The 24966-nt window shown below is 38.4% G+C and overlaps 1 protein-coding gene across 1 annotated transcript in view; it reads left to right on the top strand.

Moving 5' to 3' along the window:
- The window catches only part of dennd1b (DENN/MADD domain containing 1B), a 127813-nt gene that overhangs the window by 70847 nt on the left and 32000 nt on the right, over positions 1-24966 (top strand). The window contains exons 8-12 of the mRNA XM_079808531.1: positions 2117-2170; positions 3429-3539; positions 9351-9451; positions 12760-12805; positions 14039-14140. Of these exons, the coding sequence (XP_079664657.1) occupies positions 2117-2170; positions 3429-3539; positions 9351-9451; positions 12760-12805; positions 14039-14140 (414 nt within the window). The remainder of the gene's footprint in view (positions 1-2116; positions 2171-3428; positions 3540-9350; positions 9452-12759; positions 12806-14038; positions 14141-24966) is intronic.

Genomic DNA, 24966 nt, shown 5'->3' with positions numbered 1-24966 from the left:
ATCGCTATGATTTTTAAGTCTCTTACCAAACCTGCATTTATTTAATTAAAAATACAAAAAAAAACATAATAGTGTGAAATATTATTAAAATGTTAAAATGTAATTTATTTCTGTGATGCAAAGCTGATTTTTCAGCATCACTACTCAGTCTTCAGTGTCACATGATCCTTCAGAAATCATTATAATGTGATGATTTGATGCTTAAGAAACATTTATGATTATTAGCAATGTTGAAAACAGGTGATAAATATAAAAGAACAGTATTTATCTGAAATAGTAAGCTTTGGCAACATCGTACTACTGTCCAAAAGTATATAATGTCTATTTTTATAAATTTTTTGGTGGAAAGAACTTAAAGAAATGAATACATTTATTCAGCAAGGATGCATTAAATTGATCAAAAGTGACAGTAAAAACATTTATAATGTTACTGAAGATTCTATTTAAAATAAATGCTGTTCTTTTGAACTTTCTATTCATCAAAGAATCCTGAAAAAAAAATTCAACATTGATAATAATCATAAATGTTTCTTAAGCAGCAAATCATCATATTATAATGATTTCTGAAGGATCATGTGACACTTGAGACTAGAGTAGTGATGCTGAAAATTCAGCTTTGCATCACAGAAATAAATTACATTTTAAATATATTCAAATATAAAAGTTATTTTACATTTTAATAATATTTCACAATATTACAGATTTTGTTTGTATTTTTAATCAAATAAATGAAGCCTTGGTGAGCATAAGAGACTTATTCTAAAAACATTAAAAATCTTTTTAACTGCAGTGTATATATGGTAAATAAATGTAAAAAAATATATATATTTATCACACTATGTTAAAAACATTAAGTTGAGATCACTAGTTATTAAGCTAGCTATTACTCAGCATCAATTATCAAGAATTTGACCTTTAACGTGCAATCTAAAAGACCTTCAGGTCATCCGAAGGGGTTTCTTCATGGAATTGTCCGTACCGTCTCCCAGCAGGTGGTGGGTTCACTAATCGCCGTCATGTTGTGCTTTAACTTCTGAAGTTAAAATGATTAGCGGAATCAAAACTTTGTTTGCTTTTGGAATTTGGGAAGAGGGTCTTGGTTTGAATCAGCACTGTGTGGGCAGTAATGTTTCAGTCAGACATGTCGTGTGTGTGTATGTGTGTGTTGAGGAGTGGTGTTGGGTGCAGGGTGTGGGATTCTGATCACACTACAGGGAGCAGCAGGCAGAGCGCGGTGATAACAAGCGCTCTGATAATGTGTGATTTTTATAAACACGGCTGCAAAGTGTTGGCCACCGCCAGCTGGAACTGCAGTCCACGACATCGAGGGCAGTCAGCTGCTCGGTATGGGAAAATAAACACATGTCAGCACATGAAGAAGAGAACTCGGTCACTCTGCTTTATTGGTATCTTCAGACTGTTTATGTTCGTACGATTACAGCAAAAGTACTCTGGACACACACATAGAGCCAAGATAAATTTTGACATTGCACAGCACTTGGTTTGATTGCTCGAGTCATGTGATCACCGCATCCAAGATAAATATTTGACCTCTTTTGAGTATTAGAGGATGCTAGTTGCACTCGCGTTTGTTTGTGGAACATATGCGAAGGCAGCAAAAGTTGAACCTATGTGTTGAGCAACAGATGGGTACTCTTTACGAACGACGAATCGCGACCCAGCCTTGGGAAAGAGCGGAGCGCGCCACACAGACAAACGAAAGTGCTAAAGTTAGCAGGCAGCGTGGGATCTTTGCTTCGGAGCCTCTTTGATCCAGACATTAAACTTGCTCGCCTGTTCAAACGTACGCCTGGCAGACCCCTCTGATACTGTCAGAACAGAGCAGTTGGCTTTTGTACCTTAATAAAGACTTTCTCTCCGATGCGGGGAGCCTCCTCCGGTAGTGTCCACAGGGGATCGGCGTTTGTTGACTTTATGTATCCGTATCTGTTGTCTGTATGTATGATTTTAACAAGCTTAGACACAGTTCAGGCCAATCGCGGTTTATTTATTGGTTGTGGAACAGACAGTACGTTAGAGGGACTATAAGCACTAAATACTGGGTGGTTGCGTAATGGTGACCTTCTCTTCATCTTTTCTTGTCTGTGTTCTGCAGCATTCATACTTCATAGCTCCTGACATTATTGGACTCCCCACCATACCTGAAAGTGTGAGTATGTTTAACTCCGTTACAAATACAGAGGCACTAAAAATTAAGCCACACTTAATGTATGAATGTCATTGCACTACATATAAAATCAAGTGACTATGAGGAAAAATATGAATCAAAGCATGATAAAATAAAATATATCTAATGCCATTACATTCATACTTTTTAAAGGGTTAGTTCACCCAACAACAACAAAAAATCCCATGATTTACTCACCCTCAAGCCATCCTAGGTGACTTTCTTCTTTGAGACAAACACAATCGGAGCTTTATAATGGGAGTGAATAGTAACTGAGATTTTGAAGCCCAAAAAGGTGCGTCCATCCATCATAAAAGTACTTCACACGGCTCCAGGGGGTTAATAAAGGCCTTCTGAAGCAAAGCGATGCATTTTTGCAAGAAAAATGTCCGTAATTGTAACTTTATAAACTGTAATCACTAGCTTCCGGTAACACATGTCCGTCCGTCCACGCGTTCATGAGAGTCTCGAGTTCAGGCATATGACGTAGGACTGAGAGTAGACGCCTCTCGCGGTTCAAACAAATAGGGCTAGGCAACAAACTCCAGCTTCTCTGACATTTCTCTTTAAATTCTCACTTTAGACTTCTAATTGGTGACGGGTGTTTTGTTTTGCTATATCCTCTGCGTCCTCTCTCGTCCGTCCGCGCATTCATAAGAGAGTGTAGTTCCGGCGTATGACATAGGCGTAGAGTAAGCTTAGGGGAGAGTAGACGCCTCTAATAGGGCTTTAAGCAAATAGGGCTGGGCAACAAACTCAAGCTCCTCTGACATTTCTCTTTAAAAATTTGCGTTTTAGGCTTCTAATTCGTGTTTTGCTCTATCGTCTGCGCTTCCACGTTCGTCAATACGTCATACGTCGGGTCAGAGGTTACTCTTCCGCCGGAACTAGACTCACAGATGGAAGCTAGTGATTATAGTTATAAAGTTATAAATATAGATATTTTTATTACAAAAACACATCGCTTCGCTTCAGAAGGCCTTTATTAACCTCCCGGTGTTGTATGGATTACTTTTATGATGGATGGATGCACTTTTTGGGCTTCAAAATCTGTTACCATTCACTCCCATTATAAAGCTTGGAAGAGCCAGGATATTTTTAAATATAACTCAGATTGTGTTTGGCTGAAAGAAGAAAGTCATACACATCTAGGATGGTTTGAGGGTGAGTAAATTATGGGATAATTGTAATTTTTGGGTGTCCAAATGCGTCTTAATCAACATAATTTTTCTCCTCCTAGAGAAATTTAACTGAGTACTTTGTAGCAGTGGATGTGAACAACATGTTGCACCTCTACGCCAGCATGCTGCATGAGAGACGCATCATCATTACCTCAAGCAAGCTTAGCACTGTGAGTTTCTGCTGTCATTCTCATTTACACATCAGACAGCTTTCTGCTTACTTAAAATATATATTGTTGTTTTATGCAATAAATTAAAATAGGTCTTTTGGAAACAGTTGCATTTAAATAAATGTGTTGTATCATATTTGTTTCCAAATAACATGGTGTGATTGAATCATTTGTTTTTTTTCCCCCCAAGACTTGAAACCTTTCTCACGGTGGAAGATGCAGACCTTGTTATGTAGATATTATTACACTTCCTGATCACTAGGGCCGGGCATTGTCAACTACCTCATGCACATCATATTAAACGAGTTATGTAGATGACCTGGTTCTCATTAATTGAACTTAGGGAAAAAGAATAGACACAATTATCGAAATCACTACACTAATTCAGCTCTCACTGTTTTGGCATTATTTCTCTGGGCTTATGCACAATCAAGTCTGTTAGCTTTAAATTATCACTTATTGGATCCCTGACTCTTTCACATATTTTCTTTCTGGCTCTTCTTGCCTGAAAAAGGGAGTGGGCGCTTATCGCACGGGGGCGGACGATGGTCCAAACTTTCACGACAGTTTGAGAAGCGGCGAGTGATGTCATTCGCTCCCTATCTCGCTCCGATTGCCCCCCCCCCCCCCCCCCCCAGCATCTGCGGTGCGCTCGCCGACAGTGCCGGAACCGAGGTGCTCCCCTCGGACCCTCTGGCTCCGGAGGAGGCTGTCGGAATGACCCTATCCACAGAGTATTTCACTCCTCCGGGCTGCCGCCTTCATTCCGTGTGCTCACTGACACGAGGGGTTAGAATGTGCAAATCATTAGTCTCTTGGGTAAATTGTTTTTTTTTTTACTATCTCATAACATGATTTACTGTTTTGCTGAATGGGAGCATGAGCGACCTTGAGTTTAGGAAACTAATATGCCAAAAGAGTTACTATGAAGACTAGTGATATTAAGGTTCCACCTCAGCGAAGACTTTCATCATCTCAAATACGGAAGCCATCCGTCTTCTCTAGAGCTTTGGGAGTTCCAAGCAACTGTAGGAAGACACACACGGCCAATTTAGCCTACAATTCATAGACGCAAATACAGACATATGGCCAATTTCTGAATGGTTCACATAGGGCATATGGCAGTGTCCAGGGTGTGGTCAGCCTACCGCTACCGTTTCTCCCTCCAGCCAACGGGATAAAGAAAGAGGAAGAAAGGGAATCCATTATGCATGCTGCCAGTGGACCCTGAGTGTTCGGGCCCCCAGTGAACCTGCTGTGTCAGTCTAGCAGAACATGGCTGCACACTTGCCTGTATAGGAAAGCAAAGGAATAAATCATGATCTAACAACAATGCATCAGTTGACTTATTGCTGTTTTGTGACCAGAGGTAAGGAGTACCACTGTTTTAAAACCATGTCGCAGGCTCCGGGAGGCAGCCGCCCATGCAGTCTTGTCATATGCCAGTATAATTGTGCTGCATCAGGATCCCTCTAACTAGTCAACTGGGAGGCCCTGGCGCGTTTCATCTGCGAGACCCCCTCGGCCGGCCCCGAGTCTTGACAGGCGCCTTCTCATCATGCTGTCAGTGGTATGCTAACAAGACCCGATCCCGTCTTGGCCTGTGGTGCTAGCCACTGAGGTTCCTTTCGGCCTCACGCTCTCCGCTTTTTTACACTCTACTCAGCAATGCAGTCTTATTTTCGTTCCTTCTTCTAGCATCTCTCTTACCACACCTTTAATAGACATTTTATTTTCCTCCGGCACTTCCTGTTCTCTTCTTTGTGATATTGTGTTGCAGTGGGAGGTGGATTAGTGGTGTTTGGCGCCCTGCGCCCTACCTCTACCTTTTCTTTTTTTAATGCCACCTCCTTGTTAGCGATACACCTGTGTCGGCGCCCCGCTCTGAGCTGTGCGTTTGTCAACAGGAGGGGAGAGCGAGGATTGGTAATTGGGAAACAAGGAGAGGGCCAGGGGAGAGAAGTCTCGCAGGTAGCAGGAGTCAGCGCAGACTGCGGCGCTGTCACCCTTGTCAGGGGGAATCGCACCTCTAGTCTCCAGTCTGCCCCAATCACAGATTCCACTGTGAGCTTTGTTGTGCTTATCAAAGAACGGGACCTTTTTTTTTTTTTGGTCTTTGTCTATTCTTGGAGAAGTTGCCATGGATATTTTTGAACCCCAGCATCTTCCTAGATGTAGGGAATATGTTCGTCAACTTGTTTACATAGACAGGGTTCACTGGAAAGGTGTTACAAAGCATATCTTTATACTTCATCTGTGGAATGTATCTCAGCAAGGCAAAATGGTACAAATGTACTCCTAGAGATGAGTGTGAATGTGGTTTGATTGTGAAGTGAGTTATGTGACTGTCACCTGATTGGGCAAATCCAGAGTTCGCTGAGCAAAGATGGCAAAATCCTTGCATTCCCTTTCCTCTCAAGAGAAATGCGCATATCTATCAGATCTTCTAGCATGCTACTTATTGGTAGAAATTGTGTTATCATGTTAGTGCCTCGTCATATTTTTAATAAAGGCTCAACTGATATCGTTTTTCCAACGGCCTATGTTGATCCCGAAAACTAGAACAAATCAAAAGGGTCCGTCTCAATCAGTTCCCTAGCACCCGAGCTCGTGAATCAGTATATCGTGTACACAAATTCGGGCACTGGTAAGGACAGTAAAGGATGCCTGCTCATTACACATTGGAACACTGATGACTCTATTTCTGGCGACGTGCAACAGCGGTAATGGTATTTATGAATAACAGCAGAGCTAATATCTTTCTGACATTACTTGTAATGTTATTTACATTATGATAAAAACAAAAAAACATTTCAGCCAACAATACATTGTATGGGTCAAAATTATAGATTTTTCTTTTATACCAAAAATAATTAGGATATTAAGTAAAGATCATGTTCCATGAAGATATTTTGTATATTTCCTACCTTAAATATATCAAATGTATTATAATTATTAGTAATATGCATTGCTTAAGACTTCACTTGGACAACTTTAAAGGCGATTTTCTCAATATTTAGATTTTTTTGCACCCTCAGATTCCAGATTTTGAAATAGTTTTATCTCGGCCAAATATTGTCCTATCCTAACAAACCATACATCAATTTATTCAGCTTTCGCGTGATGTATAAATCTCAATTTCACAAAATTGACCCTTAAGACTGGTATTATGGTCCAGGGTCACAAATGTTGGCTAGATCGTGTTAATTGCCTGTCTAACGATGAATGTTTATGCTGAAATATAATCCAATAATGGTTTCTATTTTTAAAAACGTATATCGCGTGTCGTTATAGGCCATTATTTGTAGTGAGTTGGCGCACGTGATTTAAGTTTCACGCTTCAGAACTTCCGTTAAGGGAGCATAGTGAGCATCGATGCACCCTGGGTTTTGCTGTGCATTGTGGGACTTTTTAGGGAGCAAACGTTTCCGTGCACTGGAAGGATTCTGCGATTGAGCCTGCCCTTAAAATGTCCGACTCCCTGATCAGTGCCCTGACTACTGAACTAGGCAGCTGATTGAGACCCATACATGATAATGATAATGTTGAAATATGCTTGTGTTCATTTTTTAAAACAAAATTGACTGTGGTTGAAAACAGGTGTTAATGATCTGATAATTGTCCCATACACAATAGAGTTTGGATCTGACATGGGGAGGTAACATTTCAGTTTCGACCAAAAGATAATCAGTATATATCAGTCTATCACTAGTAATTTGCATGCTAATTTCATTTCATTTTGGCATATATTTTATATAAAACTGATTTTCATGTAAGACCTTTCTTCATAAAAGGACTGTTCTTTAGAATTCTTTAGAATGGCATTATTGGTTTTTTTGGGGGTCTATTGTATTTCCAAAGCCGGATCCCTTTGTATAATCTTCTTTATGGTTGGTCTCCATAGAGAAGACCCCCACTTAACACGTCCCCAGCACGCTCATTATCGCTAACGGCAGCGGTAGCTCACAGGTCTCGGCAGGATGCAGCCCCGCATCCAAACAAACCGTAATCCAGCATTTGTTCTTGTGGATGACTTCCTCATTCAAAGGAATATCAAGCATACCTTGCCTTTTGTGGCCATTTGGCTTTCTTTTTATTTGGCATTTCTTCATTTATTAATTATTCATAAGACCGCCAAATATTTTATTAGGCGCAGCACTCCAACAGTGCATTGTGGGTACAACTGGAGATCAATGGCATCGATACAGTTATTCTGAACTTTCTTTTTAATTGTCGCAGAAAGGAGGTCACGACTGACTTTCTTGCTGGAATCGTGCGTGTGCTATGATGAATCCCTCGGTTCTGAGCAAAACATCTTCTGTGGGAAAAATATCAAGAGTTAATTTGTTTTTGAATTCCACCTTTTAATGTTTATCTAGGTTTTGCCACCTCCTTTTTGTGCCCTCGTCTTTGAAAGAAGACGGCACTGCTTCACTTTCAAGTCAAGAATAAATCAAGCCAATTGGGCTTGTCTGTGGACATTGTTGAATTAATTGGAATGCGCCGTTAGGTTTTCTCTGCATGGTACGGTAGGGTTCCCCTCTAAGAATCTAGATGGCAGTCTGTTCGCAGTCAGAGAAAAGTGTTTCTTTGCAGTGCAATGACCTCTCAGCATGATTCATTTATTGGACCTTGAGAAAAAGGATCTCGAACAGAACGGGTCTCAAAGCTTTGATATCAACCAAACTTCAGTCGGTGAGAAACGCCATAAATATTCATTTCTTTCTTCCAAATCGCCTGGACGAAATTAGATCTGTCACAACTAAAGCTTTTCCGTTCTTTTCAGGGAACGGCACAACACATTTGCATATGTTATAATGCATGGCACTGAATTACTGTTAATTAAAGCTGTACTATTTCTTGACTCGATAGGTCACGTCTTATCTGGAGCCGTTGCGTTTGAACACAATGTCACAGAACTCAATGAACACAACAACAACACGCAATCAGCCTTACACCTCGCGCACAGTTGAATACAGACAGGATTCCGGATTTAAACTGATCTCTTTTGAAGCTTGCTGTTGTGCCCCGGACAAGCTTGGTTGGTTTCAGTGGTCAATTGTGATATTGTGTGTCAGTGAGCAGGAGGGTCTCTTGATACTTTGGAGCCATGGTTCACACACATTACTGGAAGCTCCAATTGTCAAGACCCCTTCTTCCAGCCCCTACTCCCTGTGGTATTCCAACAGCTCACAGTCTCTCTTGGCTAACTCATGTTTCATTCTTTGGCAATTTGCCCTAATGAAGTCCCAGAGGAGCCTTCAGACCTCTGTTCTTTTTCCATATTTAATCATGTTATTTTAATCTGGAAGATGAGGAAGCTCCGGCGTGTGCGCGTGTGCCACACAGGTCATTACAACTGCTAGGTAGCCATGAGGGGGAATCAGGGTGTGGTGAGGGGTCACTTGGGTGTTCACTCATTAAACATCCACACCAGCGATGTAATTAAGCGCTCGCTTCTTGTAGAGTCAGATTATTTACTGTGTATGTGTTGAACAGTAATAAAGCATCATTAATTTTGTATCAGTCCTGGAGATGCTACACATTTGACACCTTCTGCTTTGGTGTATTTTTAGGCCCTTGATTGATGCCCCGATTTTGGATTTGAACCTGTGCTGTTAATGTCAGAAACACAAAAAGGACATGTTTAATCAGCTTGTGATGTTTAGATTAAAAGAATAATTGTCTAATTCTGCCTGCTCTCCTGGCCCGCAATATTCGCAATCCCCTGTAAGTGTGACGGCGTATTCATTGATGGAGCCCGTCATATGAAGGAGCTCACCTTTTTTCCCTTTCCTTTTTTTGTGGTAGTTAACTGCATGCGTACAAGGGTCCACCGCCATGCTCTACCCTATGCACTGGCAGCACATCTTCATCCCTGTACTTCCTCCTCACCTGCTGGATTACTGCTGGTAAGAGCTCATCTGCACACTTACTCATTTGCGTCTCCCTCAAGCTTGGGCTGTCGCTTTCTGAGCTCTAGAGCTGTATGATTTCTGTGCTTTAGGCCTTTCAAGTGAATTTGTACAGCTTTTACACATCTTGACGGTACCCATGGAATCCAAGTGTTCTGCACTGATTGGGGAAAATCTGAATTTTTTTTCTTTCTGCCTAATGATGATACAGCCAATATGTATTGAAATATCTGTCGTTCTATCTGTCTGTCTGTCTATCTGTCTCTGTCTGTGTGGTTCTGTCTGTCTATTTGTCTGTCGTTCTATCTGTCTGTCTCTGTCTCTCGTTCTATCTGTCTATCTGTCTCTCTGTCTGTCTGTCTGTCGTTCTATCTGTCTCTGTCTGTCTATTTGTCTGTCATTCTATCTGTGTCTGTCTCTGTCTGTCTGTCGTTCTATCTGTCTGTCTGTCTTTTTGTCTGTCGTTCTATCTTTCTGGCTGTTTTATCTGTCTGTCTGTGTCGTTCTATCGGTCTCTGTCTGTCTATCTGTCTCTGTCTGTGTCGTTCTGTCTGTCTATTTTTCTGTCTGTCTGTCTGTCTGTCTGTCTGTCTGTCTGTCTGTCGGTCGTTCTATCTGTCTCTGTCTTTGTCGTTCTATCTGTCTGTCTATTTGTCTGTCGTTCTATCTGTCTTTCTTTCATTCTATGTTCCATCTGTAGTTATATCTGTCTGTCTGTCTATGTTCTATCTGTTGTTATATCTGTCTGTCTGTTGTTCTATCTGTCTGTCTGTCTATTTGTCTGTTGTTCTATCTGTCTGTCTATTTGTCTGTTGTTCTATCTGTCTGTCTGTCTATTTGTCTGTCGTTCTATCTGTCTGTCTCTGTCTCTCGTTCTATCTGTCTGTCTCTGTCTGTCTGTCGTTCTATCTGTCTATCGGTCTCTGTCTGTCTATTTGTCTGTCATTCTATCTGTGTCTGTCTCTGTCTGTCTGTCGTGCTATCTGTCTGTCTGTCTATTTGTCTGTCGTTCTATCTTTCTGGCTGTTGTTTTATCTATCTGTCTGTGTCGTTCTATCTGTCGTTCTATCGGTCTCTGTCTGTCTATCTGTCTCTGTCTGTGTCGTTCTGTCTGTCTATTTGTCTGTCTGTCTGTCTGTCTGTCTGTCTGTCTGTCTCTGTCTTTGTCGTTCTATCTGTCTGTCTGTCTGTCTATTTGTCTGTCGTTCTATCTGTCTTTCTTTCATTCTATGTTCCATCTGTCATTATATCTGTCTGTCTGTCTATGTTCTATCTGTCGTTATATCTGTCTGTCTGTTGTTCTATCTGTCTGTCTGTCTATTTGTCTGTTGTTCTATCTGTCTGTCTATTTGTCTGTTGTTCTATCTGTCTGTCTGTCTGTCTATTTGTCTGTTGTTTTATCTGTCTCTGTCGTTCTATCTGTCATTCTTTCGTCATATCTATCGTTCTTTCTGTCTTTCTATCTGTCGTTCTATCTGTTGTTCTATGTTCTATCTGGTGTTCTATCTGTCATTCTATCTGTCTCTGTCTGTCTGTCTGTGTCGTTCTATCTGTCTGTCTGTCGTTCTATCTATCTGTCTGTCTATTTGTCTGTTGTTCTATCTGTCTGTCTGTCTGTCTGTCTGTCTGTCTATTTGTCTGTTGTTTTATCTGTCTCTGTCGTTCTATCTATCGTTCTTTCTGTCTGTCTTTCTATCTGTCGTTCTATCTGTTGTTCTATGTTCTATCTGTCATTCTATCTGCCTCGGTCTGTCTGTCTGTGTCGTTCTATCTGTCTGTCTGTCGTTCTATCTGTCTGTCTGTCGTTCTATCTGTCTGTCTGTCTATTTGTCTGTCGTTCTATTCGTCCGTCTGTCTATTTGTCTGTTGTTTTATCTGTCTCTGTCGTTCTATCTGTCGTTCTATCTGTCATTCTTTCTTGCATTCTTTCGTCATATCTATCGTTCTTTCTGTCTTTCTTTCTGTTGTTCTATGTTCTATCTGGGGTTGTTCTATGTTCTATATCTATTTTTTTATGTGTGTCTATATATATATATATATATATAAAACACGTTTTTTCTTTTTCTTTTACACAAAATTTCACTTAAAAAGTCACTTAAAAATTTGAAAAGGTTAGATTTCTGTTAATCGGCCAAGTAGACAGTTTCCAAAATCGTCCAAACTTTAGGCAATTAATTGGCCTGGCTGATATACTCTAATGCTCCATCAGTAACATAGAGTTTCTGAACATGCAATACTACCTTCTGAAATACCCCTCATCCTAATGAATATCTTTCACCATATCTGGGATCTCAAAGGGTTTATGAAGGACATGATTTATTAGCACTAATGCCACCATGCCAAGTCCAGCATGCAATCTACTTTTCTTTTTCTTTTTTTACCTTTCAGAAACATGTATACTGGTCGAGGCAGGCTGATTTCCGTATGCCGACTGTGGGCTGAAACCGTGACCACACTCTTAACTTACAGCCCTGCCGTATAGCTACCAGAACACCCTATACCCTTAAATTGACAGACTTGTGCTGCCATGCTTGACACTAGAAACTATTTGTGGTCGAATAATACAGCGTTGATATAAATGCAGCTTTAAGAGTAGCGCCGTTTTCCACTCCAGGACAGACATCCGAGATGATTTATCATATTTTAGCTATCTAATTATACACAAAAAAAAAGCATTACCATATTATAAGGCTGTGCATCGCTCATAATGAACGCTATTAGAAATGATGGGAATTAGGCTGTCATAACAAAGTTACACTCACAGACAACAATGACGTGACAGGGCTCACCCTGTGCATGTGCGTGCGTGTCTGCATGTCAGCGTGCCTGCATGTCAGTTAAATCTATGGCCTTAACAGATGCAGCAAGGGAGACTGCAGCTTATTAGCCACATAACCTGATTGAGCGAGCACTGTAGCGGCTACCCAAACCTATCTAATTACACGGCCCTGCCTCGCCCCGCTCTGCACCGAGACTCAAAAGTGACGCTCGCCAATTACACTAATCACCTTCACTGCTCAAAAGCACTCGTTCCGGGAAACGGCCGAGGATGCCATTAAAGTTTAGCTCCTGATGCATGCTGCGTCAAAGACATGTCAATTTACGCTGATCCTCGTTTATTATTATTCCGTTCGAAATTGTTGGTCTGGTGTTGTATTTGTTCTGTAATATGTACGCCTGTGTTTTGAATATTTTTACGCTGGGTCTGCATTGCGTCGGTAAAGAAAACAATGCATTTCTTGAATTATTAGTATTTTTAAAATGCCATAATGTTGCTAATGACTGTGTTTTGTCTCTGTTCCCAGTGCGCCCATGCCATATCTGGTCGGAGTTCATCTCAGCCTTTTAGAGGTACGTCACATAAATCTTCCCGCCAGCAGCCGTTCATCATCCTTAAAGTGTTTTACGTGAAGTTTGATCACCAGTCGAGGCTTCCCGATATTACATAAAACATCATTATTTACTTTTTTTTTCACACCGGGTCATTTAAAACCAACCGTTCCTCTGGATTCCGCCTAATAACGCCCATCTACTTTGATGCATCATCAGCGAGCGGCGAGAAGCCTACAAAAATTGACACATTGTTTTTTTGCTTTTCATCTCCCGGGGCGCCCAAGAGAAATGAAAGAGCCGGAGAAACGGCAGAGAAACAAAGAGATGGTGCGTTCGGTTATTGAGAAATGGCATGTTGGTTGGAGGTAGACCTATAGCTTCATGCGCAGATCTGATATCGCTGACAGTCGCGCCAGTGCTGGTGTTTATCACACGTTCGCCCGCTGACAGTCCCCCCCCTCTCAACCCTCCCTTCCCAATCCGGCTGCACGTAATTAGACCAAATCAGCACACGGGCCGCCGTAGCAGCGACTGTCAAAAATGACAAACCAGAAATTTTTTACACACTTGGCTGTTTCCCCCACCTGCACCGGAGGAATAATTATTGGATTTGTCGCCACTACCGTGACTACCATTGTGTGGAAGCATTACGCCGCTCAACACGGTGGATGCCTGAATAGTTTTATTATTTGATTGGGTTTTTATCTATATATCATACTTGCAAATGTTACAAATATATTTAAACATGTATACATAATGTATTTTTAACACTTGTTCTAGTGCTTTAACTTTTTAATGTGTTATTTATTCCCAAATAACATTCCAGTTGCACTAAATTATTTATTTTCAAATTAGGTGTTGAAATTGATTCAAACATTTTGACTCTCATCCTGGAGTTTTGTTTTGTTTTCTTTAAGAACACAATTCAAAAACTTAATCTGGTTTCATTTATGAGAATCCGGTGTTTGCATTGTTAACTTAATGTGTTTAAATCTTGCCTGCTTTAGTCTTTATGTGGAGGTTTTGACAGCATTGAAGATTTTTTTTTTTCTCTGGAAACATCCGGAGTCTGGAAATTAATACTGTGAAAATATGTTAGCCATTCACAATTTGTATGTTGCAAAAAAGTGTTTACAAATACTTTGTATAACAGTGTTTTTTTTTTTTTTAGCACATTGTTAGGTTATTAAAACGGTTTCAGGAAATGGGAATAGGCAGGACGGTGTGTAACAAAGTGTGTTGCATTTCCAGAGAGTAAAGAGCAGATCCCTGGAGGATGTGGTCATTCTGAACGTGGACACAAACACCCTGGAAAGCCCCACAGACGATCTGCACAACCTGCCCAGTGACGTGGTGAGTGTCCCAAAACAACACACACATTTACATAGACTTCTTTTGTTTTTATATAAACCTGATTATAATTACTATATACCGTACCAACCATATAGCTTCCAAAATATTTGCATTTTTAGGTTTAAAAAACAATATTTACTTTATTGTTTAAAATTTTTTCCAAATGAAGGCCACTCATGTCCCCAAAAGGAGGTTTTTTCTATGTTTACATGCGCACACACACACACACACACACACACACACACACACACACACACACACACACACACACACACACACACACACACACACACACACACACACACACACACACACACACACACACACACACACACACACACACACACTATATTTGACAAATAATTAAAAATGAGAAAAGACAAAGGTGGACCTGTAGATGATGAAGTATTTAATATAGTATTCTGTATATTTTGATTAAGTATATGTTTTTTTTAATATAATTACTTATAAAAACATACCAGAGATGAGTTAAATGTAAATATTTTATATATTTACTTTAAGAATTATTTTTACTTTTGAGGATGTCTCCAAAGGATTTCCCCTAAGTTTACTAACTTCTGGCAACAATTGTGTCCCTAAAGTAGTGAAAGTAAACCCACCTACACACACACACACACACACACTTACATTACCATTCTCTACCATTTCCTTTTGTTCTAAGCCCTCTGATTCACACAGACACACACACACGCAAATATGATTGCCATTTTCTCCCATTCTCTCGTTTTCTGTCTTTTTCGCCCACCTGCACATTTAAACAAACAGCATCGTTCTGGTCAGAAGAACACACCGCATCTCTGTCCTCTCATCATTAGCAGACGCAGCCGTGAATCCCCAAAAACCACTCTCTGCAAACTTGCCCTGTGACATTAAACGGCCATCGCGATTCGCCAGCCATCTCTGTGAATTTCAAACTCCTGCCTTCATCTCTTTTTTTATCTTTTTTTTCCCCCCTTTCTGCCTGCCCAGTGGCACATCTCGCTAGAAGTCCTGGATTTTCTGAAGGCGCGGTGAAGAAGGGGGCCAATTATTAGATCCTGCTTTTCTGCCACCTGCCAGCGCCTTCTCTCTTTAATTAATGTTTAGGTGGCGCGGTCAGTGCAACAGGGAAGTGCATCCAGCGTCAGGGTCAGAAACACGTCTGTCATCTGTCCTTTTGAACATAAAGAAACATGTTTGTTTTTTTCTCTTCTCTTCTCCCGTTCTCTTTTTCTGTCCCGCTGGGGGGTGTGTTTTAACACTCCTATATGACTCGGTGGATCCCGCTGCTGTCTGTCCAAGCAGAAAAAGCCAGCCTGTTCTGTTATGCCATCTCAGCACTGGCATCCCATTTGTAAATTAAATTGCAAACCGAGAGCGTCGTAAAAAAAAGAAAGAAAAAAGACTCGGGTCTTTTGAAACTGACGGAGGGGAAAGAAAAACCTCTTTGTCTTCGTAGCGTGATAAATTAAGTGGCAGCTTCATGTTTGCTTTGATCCTCTCACGCAATTTTTCATTGACTAATGATAGAACGTATTCTGCATATCATGTTAAATTACCCCACCTGAATGTAAATGTCACCTACAATAATATATTTATCACTGCAAAAATTCATTTTTCTCTCCCTCTGGTTATCATACCTTTGGGGATATTAAAATTCATAACTCTGTGTTTAAATCGAGCAAAAGCTCTGGGTTTATTTTTTCCCTCTTTCCTTCTTAAATAGTCTGTCATATGGCGAAAGTGCCTCGCAATTCGGTGTTTAAAAAGGACCAATCGACGGAATTTAATTGAATCAATTCATTTGCGTTTCATTATTTAAAAACACAGATTTTATCATTTCTAGCCTCTAAAAAAATCAATGCATTTTACAACTATAAAGTAAAATAGAATATAACTAACCCTGGAGCGTTTCTTTTTTCTTTTCTTTCCTCCCAAGTCTTTTATTGATTCAAGCCGAACCTTTTGAGATTCATCTAATTAAGTGTTTGAAGGCTTTTTTTACCATGTGGACTTTATTATTCGGAGAGTCTGACCACTAGACCCGCTCTCAGACGGGTCAGGGGTGACAGTTGTCCTGAATTACCTGGGTCTTTTTTCAGACGGGACCCTATGCTGTGCTCTCCGCTGTCTGTCACTTAATGGCAGTTTTTCCCAATTTCACACATAATATTTTAGATTTATTGACTATTAGAAATGCTACCATGCCAGTAGCGATTCCGTTCCGCACAAACCGACGGATTTTACAAATAGAGATAATAATTGCAGCGGCTCAGAAAGGATGTGGCGAACGTTTGAGAGTGATTTCAAACATGCCTTTTTATTGGAAACATCAGATGGGACGGGGTTGAAAGTCCACGGATGGTGTTTTCGGGTCGCAGTTTTAATCACTACACTTTTTGAAAGCGTCGCACGAGGGCTCAAAACAAATTGAACGCTTTTAAATACTCCTTTTATTTTCACACATTGTACAAAATAAAGATTAAAATGTCTTCGCACTCTGAAGTGAGTTTTTGATCCACCGTGTATATATAAACATTCAAATAAAAATTTCTTTTTAGTGTAAAACTTTCTTTCTAACTAGATTTTTCTTTGTTTTAGTGGGTGTTTGTTGCTGAAGTTTTTCTAGTGCCATCAAGAACTGAATTGATAAATATTTAGGAGATTTTAATGATGGGTGGTTGTAGATTTTGCAAGAAATTATGTTAAAAGGAGAGTTTGCTCTCTCGCAAATAAACGAAGGTGTTTTCCTTCTCCTTAAACATTGTGAAACTGTTGCTTTTTTTTTTTTTTATTCAATTATAATTGGATTTGGTAGCGGGGTATGGGGTGTGTTTACTTCTGCAGTCATTAAAACGATCTAAAAATAGAAAATTATGAATCCATTGTGCTACCAAACAGCGTTGCAGTCTTATTTGGATGCGATTCTCTCTCTCTTCACGGGTCCTGTATCAATCCTGAGACTGTTTTGATAAAATATTCCTTTTGACTTTATTACTTTTGTTCAAGTTACGCCAGATCTATTGTTTACTTTTCCAGTTCCTCTGTCTTTGCTGCTCGTGTCATTCCGGTTGTCTCCCTTTTCGTCTCTTCCACACAACTTATATTTGTACTTCCTGCGTTTGATCGTTTACGTTCTCAATCAACAGCAAAAATTCAAGTTTGCACACCCACCTCGTGTATATTAAGCTACCAAATGAAGGTTAACAAATTAATCAGAGAGAGAGCAATATCTGCGCGCCTCCTCTGAGATCACCCGGCATGGTGTTTAATTGGGATTCGTGAGAAAACAAAAACAAGCACTACATCAGCTGACACACCAAACAATTACTGTTTGGGGAAAGTGGGAATGTTGCGTTCTTCAGCGCTCGTTCTATTTCAGTCAAGCCCGTTCAGGACCCTCTTAAAGGATCAGTGCTATAGTGTGCGGGACGGAGCAGCCCAGGTGGGGCTCATTTCCGCCCCGAGTGGACTAATGCAGTGTCCAGCCCTCAAGGCACAGTCATTATTGGTCCGCTGATGAACAATAACTGTACTTGATTGGCGCTTTTTGCTTTAGACTCTGGATTCGCAGTGTCAGCCTGAAATCAAATGCAGATGTCTTAAAAATCAAAGGTTTACATTCACATTTACATTAAAAAAAAAAGTGATTTGGGGAGGTTTTAATATTTTCATTTTTTACAAACTTGCATTCTATCTTCCACATACCAAAATTGAATAACTTGCACATTCAGCATGCTTATGTTAGCATAACTTGCAGTGATTGATGGAGTAATTTGCTTTGTGAATGCTAACTAGTGAATACTATTGAGTGGTCATTTGTATTGGTGCTTCGTTCAGTCCTGTACTTGTTTATATCGTTTTAGCTGTTTGATAAATATATATATATATATATATATATATAAATATAAATATAAATATATATATATATATATATATATATATATATATATATATATATATATATATATATATATATATATATATATATATATATATATATATATATATATATATATATATATATATATATAAATATAAATATAAATATATATATATATATATATATATATATATATATATATAAATATATAATTTTTTTTTTTTTTTCATTTGATTCATGTTTGATAAAAGTTTTTTATTTTTAGGTTATATTATTTATTGCTGAATTTATTCATTTTACATTTATGCTGCATATTAACAAAAAAAACTCTACCCTTGCATTTTTTATTTATATTTTTTGACAAATGTATTTATGAATTCATTCATTTACTTTAAATGTATGTATTATATTAAGAAAAAGACACTAAACTGTTTTTGTTAGAAATCTTTAAGCAGTTTTTTATTATATTAAGTTATATAATATTAATTAATTAATTTATGTATTTATTTATTCATGTTAAGAACAAGACACTGACCTGTGTTATGTGAGTGATCCTTTAGCATTACGGTTGAAATGCGCTTTGTCTTTTTCTAAAAGGATGTGAATTCAGTCAGCGTGTACGTTTACTTTTCAGCCTATTGCACATCAAAAGAAAGCAGAAGATTTTCATATCTATTTCTTTTTTCTTTGTAGTCCTCTAATTGCCTCCCAACGGCTTTCCATCCCTGGACAGAATCCTTAACAAAACATATTTTTCCCTCTGTCTTAAAAAGGAAAAGTCTTTCAGCCATCCTCCAAAAGGGTCACAATGTAACCTGACAATATTGTGAGCAGATTTATTTACATGTTTATATTATCATCGTAATTGGTCATTTCATACATGCTTTTTTCTTCTTTATTTTTTACTTATATATATCATAATTATTTATCAATTAATTGTATCATCATTTATATATAGATCTGGAGATCTGATGGATTTTACAGCCTGACTGGATATTTAGAGATTTATTTTATGTGTGTGTGTGTGTGTGTGTGTGTGTGTGTGTGTGTGTGTGTGTGTGTGTGTGTGTGTGCGTGTGCGTGTGCGTGTGCGTGTGCGTGTGCGTGTGCGTGTGCGTGTGCGTGTGCGTGTGCGCGTGCGCGTGTGTGTGCGCGTGTGTGTGCGCGTGCGTGCGTGCCCCTGGACCACAAAATTAATTTGAACAACTTTAAAGGCGATTTTCTCAATATTCAGATTCCAGATTTTCAAATAGTTGTATCTTGGCCAAATATTTCCCTAACAAACCATACATCAATTTATTCAGCTTTCAGATGATTTGTAAATCTCAATTTAAAAACAATTATATACATTATATACTAAGGGTCACGTGTGTGTGTGTGTGTATACATACATACATACATACATACATACATAAATATATATATATTTAAAATAAATCTCTAAATATCCAGTCAGGATGTAAAATCCATCAGATCTCCATTTATAAATCTGGAAACCGTGTAAAATATATGCGTGAGGACATGACTGTTTGTAGCGGCTGTCTGCGGCTTGTCCAGTTCAATGAATTAAAATCCCTTGACCATAAACAGCTCAGCTCTCGAGGAGAGACCAGTGTGTGTGTGTGTGTGCGCGCAAGCGTCTCAAAAGTGGTGTTCTGTTGAAACTCGGGGTGTATAATAGAAGCCCACCGCGGAGCAGATCTCCATGGTATCATCCTTTAGAGCAGGAGACAGTGATGCACCTGCTAATTATCATCTCCAGCTGGTGAGTTAAATGGAGATCTGTTTTCAGGGCCACCTCTGACCCCGTGCTCTTTACTTGACGCACTTCAAACCCTGTTGGGGAGTCCATGCAGTAGAGTTTAATGAGGCCCTGTGTTTGCCCTCGACGGGCTCAGCGAGTCGGAGGCTGCACTTTCATCCTCAGCCATCCTCGCTTGATGTAAATTGAAAAGATCACAGCTATGGGGAGAAGACCTATAGTGGAAAGGCCTCTCTGCATAGATTATGAATATCATAACTCAACATAAGTCATCTCCCCCTCCCCCCTCCCTCGCTACCCACCTCCTACAATACCATAGTTATAATTGGACCCAATGGGGGACTCTCCCTTTGATCAGATTATAGGCTGAATGACTTTACACTAAAAAATGTCACTGCCAAATAGGTTTATCACCTGTAGAGCTAAGCTCTCCTCTGATGCCCCACCCGCTCACATCTCGTTAACGTTACTGAAAGTATAGACGTTAATTAGTCTGACTGATCAATTATTGGCCACGCTTGTGCCGCCCAGTTATTAAATTGAAGTGTATCACCAGCATTATCTGTGAATGTGATTTATGAATCGAATATTGACAGAGGAAAAACTGCATTGTAATGAACAGTAAGAGATTATTTCATTTAGAATTGTTTTAATTAAACAAATCTGTATATGTATATGTATATGTATGTATGTATATATATATATATATATATATATATATATATATATATATATATATATATATATGTATATATATATATATATATATGTATATATATATATATATATATATATATATGTATATATGTATATATATATATATATATATATATATATATATATATATATATATATATGTATATATGTATATGTATATATATATATGTATATATATATGTATATATGTATGTATATGTATGTATGTATATATATATGTATATATATATGTATGTATATATGTATATGTGTGTGTGTATATATGTATATATATATATATATATGTATATGTGTGTGTATATATATATATTATATATATGTATATTTTAAATATTTGTTGTAATGGCATCTTTTAGGAATGAAGGCCAGTGAACTTTAAGGAACACGCTGACTTTTTGGGACTTTAGCTATAAGTCCATACATACCATTCTCATCTCCATGCGTGCATTATCTCTGTCTGACACACCCACCGCTAACCTAGCTTAGCACAAAGACTGGAGGTAAATGGCTCCAGCTAGCCTACTGCTCAATAAGTGACAAAATAACGCCAACATTTTCCTATTTACATGTTGTGATGTGTATAGTTACATCGTGTACTAAGACCGACAGAAAATGAAAAGGTGCGATTTTATAGACCGATATGTCTAGGAACTTTTCTCTCATTCCTGCGTAATAATCATAAGCTAGGTTAGCGGTGGGTGCGTCAGACAGAGATAATGCACGCACGGAGATGAGAATGATATATATGGACTTATCTAACTCTGGGGGATACGGTGAATAAGCTAAAGTCCCAAAAAGTCGGTGTGTTCCTTTAAAACAATTTTCACATAAACCCATTATAATAACAGGTAAATATGGTGAAATATACAGAAATGTAATTTATTAAACTATCTGCAGTGCATAAATAATTAATTTAATATAGATTCATCTTTATTAAAGCTACAATTTTCTCTGTTACCTTTGTGTAACATTAATGACAGACATCACAGCAACTGTTTTATCAGGCTGCTGTCACTTTAAGATCAGCCGCTGCCGAACATGACACGGATCTGACACGCTGTCATGCGCATCTCATTTTCTCACAAGTCTTTAAGTTCATTTAAGACATTATGTAACTCATCTTATGAGAATACTCGACAAAACAGGCATTGTGGCATAATTCTGTGTTATTGTTTGTTCAATTGCGAAAGAAAACTTGATTCTGGTGCGCTGTCTATGCACACGATACTGGCGTGCGTCTTTCTGAGTGTTGTGTGTGTGTGACTGTTTGTCACATAGACAGCAGATTCACAGGCAGCGTGTTTTCTTTTGACTTGTTGACTGCGTTAATTGCGTTAAATATTTTAAACCTCGTTAAACTGAAAAATTAATTGCATGTGTTAACGTGCTAATTTTGACAGCACAAAAAAAAATAAAAAATATAATATAATATAATATAATATAATATAATATAATATATATATATATATTATATATATATATATAGCGCTTGACATAACTTTTTTGCTCACCAGCCACTGTGGCTAGTGGTTTTCCAAAGTTACTAGCCACTCAGCATTTTCCCTGGCCACAATTTTGTTGTTAGGAAATTTGTTGTTGGCTATATGTAAATTACCACTGTAGACATCCAAATCAAGTCTACATGAACTATATATGAGAGAGGGTGGAGGGGTGTTGCATGTATAATTGTAACATTATATACATTTATTTCATTATATATACACTTAAATTTAATTCAGAAATATTGAAGACATTTTTGTGCGCAACCTTTTGTTTTATCTCCTCTTATTTGCCCACTGGGTATGGTGAACATTCTCCTGAGTGTGAGTGGCATTTTGCTTTCTTTGATTCTTCAAAAATGAAGACTGTTTAACGGATTGTTTGGGGAGAGCGAGAAGAAGTGAGGGAAAAAAGACAACGCATCAACATGAAATATTAATATGGCGCCAACTTTACATAAACATAAAAGCACTTAGCCAGTGTGAATATGGAGATGACACTTGTTAATTTAGCGCCGCTAAACTTCCTGTTTGATGCTTCTGAGGATTCGCCATATCAGCTCAGGGACTCTGTGAAGAAGAGATGCGTCCCGATAGGGACAAATAGAACAAATTAAACTTGTTCTATATGAAGAATGCCACATTTTGTGAACATCCAGAACAAAACCCCTTTTCACATTCAAAAGGGTCAGTGGCGATTCACCCGGGTGGTTTTGCTGCGTTCCTAAACTGAACTGCCTCTTGGTATTCCGTGGACTGCCTAAACGCTCTTGATTATGGTCCTTGCTTGATCTTCCCTAATGAAGCATTCTAAACTGATTATTGATATGCACACTGCTCAGTGTCAATTGCAGGCATGCAAATGAATTGCCAGCAGATGGTTATGAGCGCCACAGCATATGTAATCAATTTGGTTAACCTTACATTACCTGGATCAAGCACCGCTTCATGGTTCATCCCCATGTGTTCGTGCACCGCTGTGTCTCATGACAGGCTTGGATGCTTTGATACAGAAGGCTTGGGAGTATGGGGAAAAATCTGGAGGGGACATGCAATTCAAATACTTTTCCTTGATTCTGTTGGTTATTAATAAGTATGCATTTATAAATATGCATGCATATTTATTTTGGCTTATGGGTCGATTACAAATAAGCATTTAAGAAAACAAATAAGAAAGCAAATAAGAAAACAACATTTTCATACGCGTTTAATTATTTTTATACTATTTTAATATTTTTATTTTTATATAAGTTTTACGTTTTAGTGACTCTAAAAATGTCAAGTGGTTTTATTATCAAATAATTTTACAATAAATAATTTGTATTTAATTTTAATGAATAAATTATAAATTTTGATTAGTGATATTTAGAATCTTGAATATCTTGACGTTTTTGGGTAACGCAAATTGACAAATGACAGCATAAACTAACCTTTGCTTTCTCTTATTTTATAATATTTCCAACAAAAGTTTTAATTAATGGTTTTATCCACAAATAATATATTTTTCCAGAGTAATTTCAAAAAACCTTTGCTCTCTCTAATTCCCTATTCTATGGTTTTCTTGGCACATGATCAGATGTCACATGATTTTGGGGGTATCGCATTACAAGTAACATGAATTAAGTAATCATATTACTTTTTTCAAATAACGAGTAAAGTAATGCTAATAAATCATACCTGTCACAGCAGTAGTTCTCCCCCGTCACTATGTTCAAAGTGTATAGCATGCCCATCTAAGGAATTTGGGTATCAAAATTATTTCCGAACTTCCCAGTGGTAAACACAACATCAGAGGGCGTTCATGTGCGATTTTTACCTAGGAAACTTGTATTTACGATAATTCCGATAGCATGTGAAGGCAGCATAAGTACAGAGGCGTTGTGTGCACTGAACTTTCTTCTTCTGCAATCCAGAATGGCAGCATAGCTAAAGGTTTGTTTGAGCTGCGCCCTCTACTGTACAGACATGAATTTGCATTGGCTAACATAACTTTTTATATTATTATTATTAAGAAACAAACAAACAAGCAAGCCCAGCAAGTTGAGAAATGGAAACGCAAAAGTAACGTAACATTACTTTCCATAAAAAGTAACTAAGTAACACAAAAGTTACTTTTTTAGGGAGTAACACAATATTGTAATGCATTACTTTTAAAAGCAACTTTCCCCTTGACACTGGTTACACCACATTTCTAAGAATTTAAAGGTGCACTATGTAAAAAAAAATTCAGTAAAATATCCATTAAGGCTACTGTTATATATTTTGTTCAGTTGAGTACTTACAATATCCCAAATGTTTCCAACTATTTGTAAATCGTGAGAAAATTGCTATTTTAACCAAGGAACCGGGAGGTGTGAGGGAGTCGCCTGTCAATTGCATTGTATCTGCGTTACCCTAGGTTTCCAGTTTTATTTTGCAGAAACGCTTTACTCTCACTGCAGTGTGCAACAAGTGTCATAGCAGCCGCCGAGCGAACGCACAGAGTAACGTCATAAAATAATTTTCAACACTCAAATGTTTCTAATATGATAAACAGAGAAAAAAAAAAAAAAAAAAAGGAAAAGCGGAAGTGGTGCGGTTCGTGAGGCGTGTGTTGCGTTCATCTTAACAATCGCTCCAGCAGCCTTGCTCAGCTCCCACAACACTCGGCCCTGCTCTGCTTCATACTACTGTAATGTTAATAATCGCATCCATGAACATGATTTCTGCCGAGTCCTATCCTGATTCTTTTCCACCGGCTGTGAAGTGAAGACCACATGTCCCAAGATTCTGCGCTCAAACTTGGCATCATCAAACTACGCCTTTGTTTTGAATAGGCGACCTCTAGCGGACGGAAAAGTTACATAGTGCTCCTTTAAAGTAAAACTTCTCTTCTTTTTTTTTTTAAAGAATGTCACTTTTAATTACACTATTTCCTTGCATCTTTAGATTTAAGACCCACAAAAATAAAAACATTTAATTCAAA

This window comes from Gobio gobio, assembly GCF_949357685.1.
Source record: "Gobio gobio genome assembly, chromosome: 24".
Lineage (NCBI taxonomy): Eukaryota > Metazoa > Chordata > Actinopteri > Cypriniformes > Gobionidae > Gobio > Gobio gobio.
Note: the sequence above shows the minus strand (reverse complement) of the source record. Positions and strands in the feature narration are given on the sequence as shown.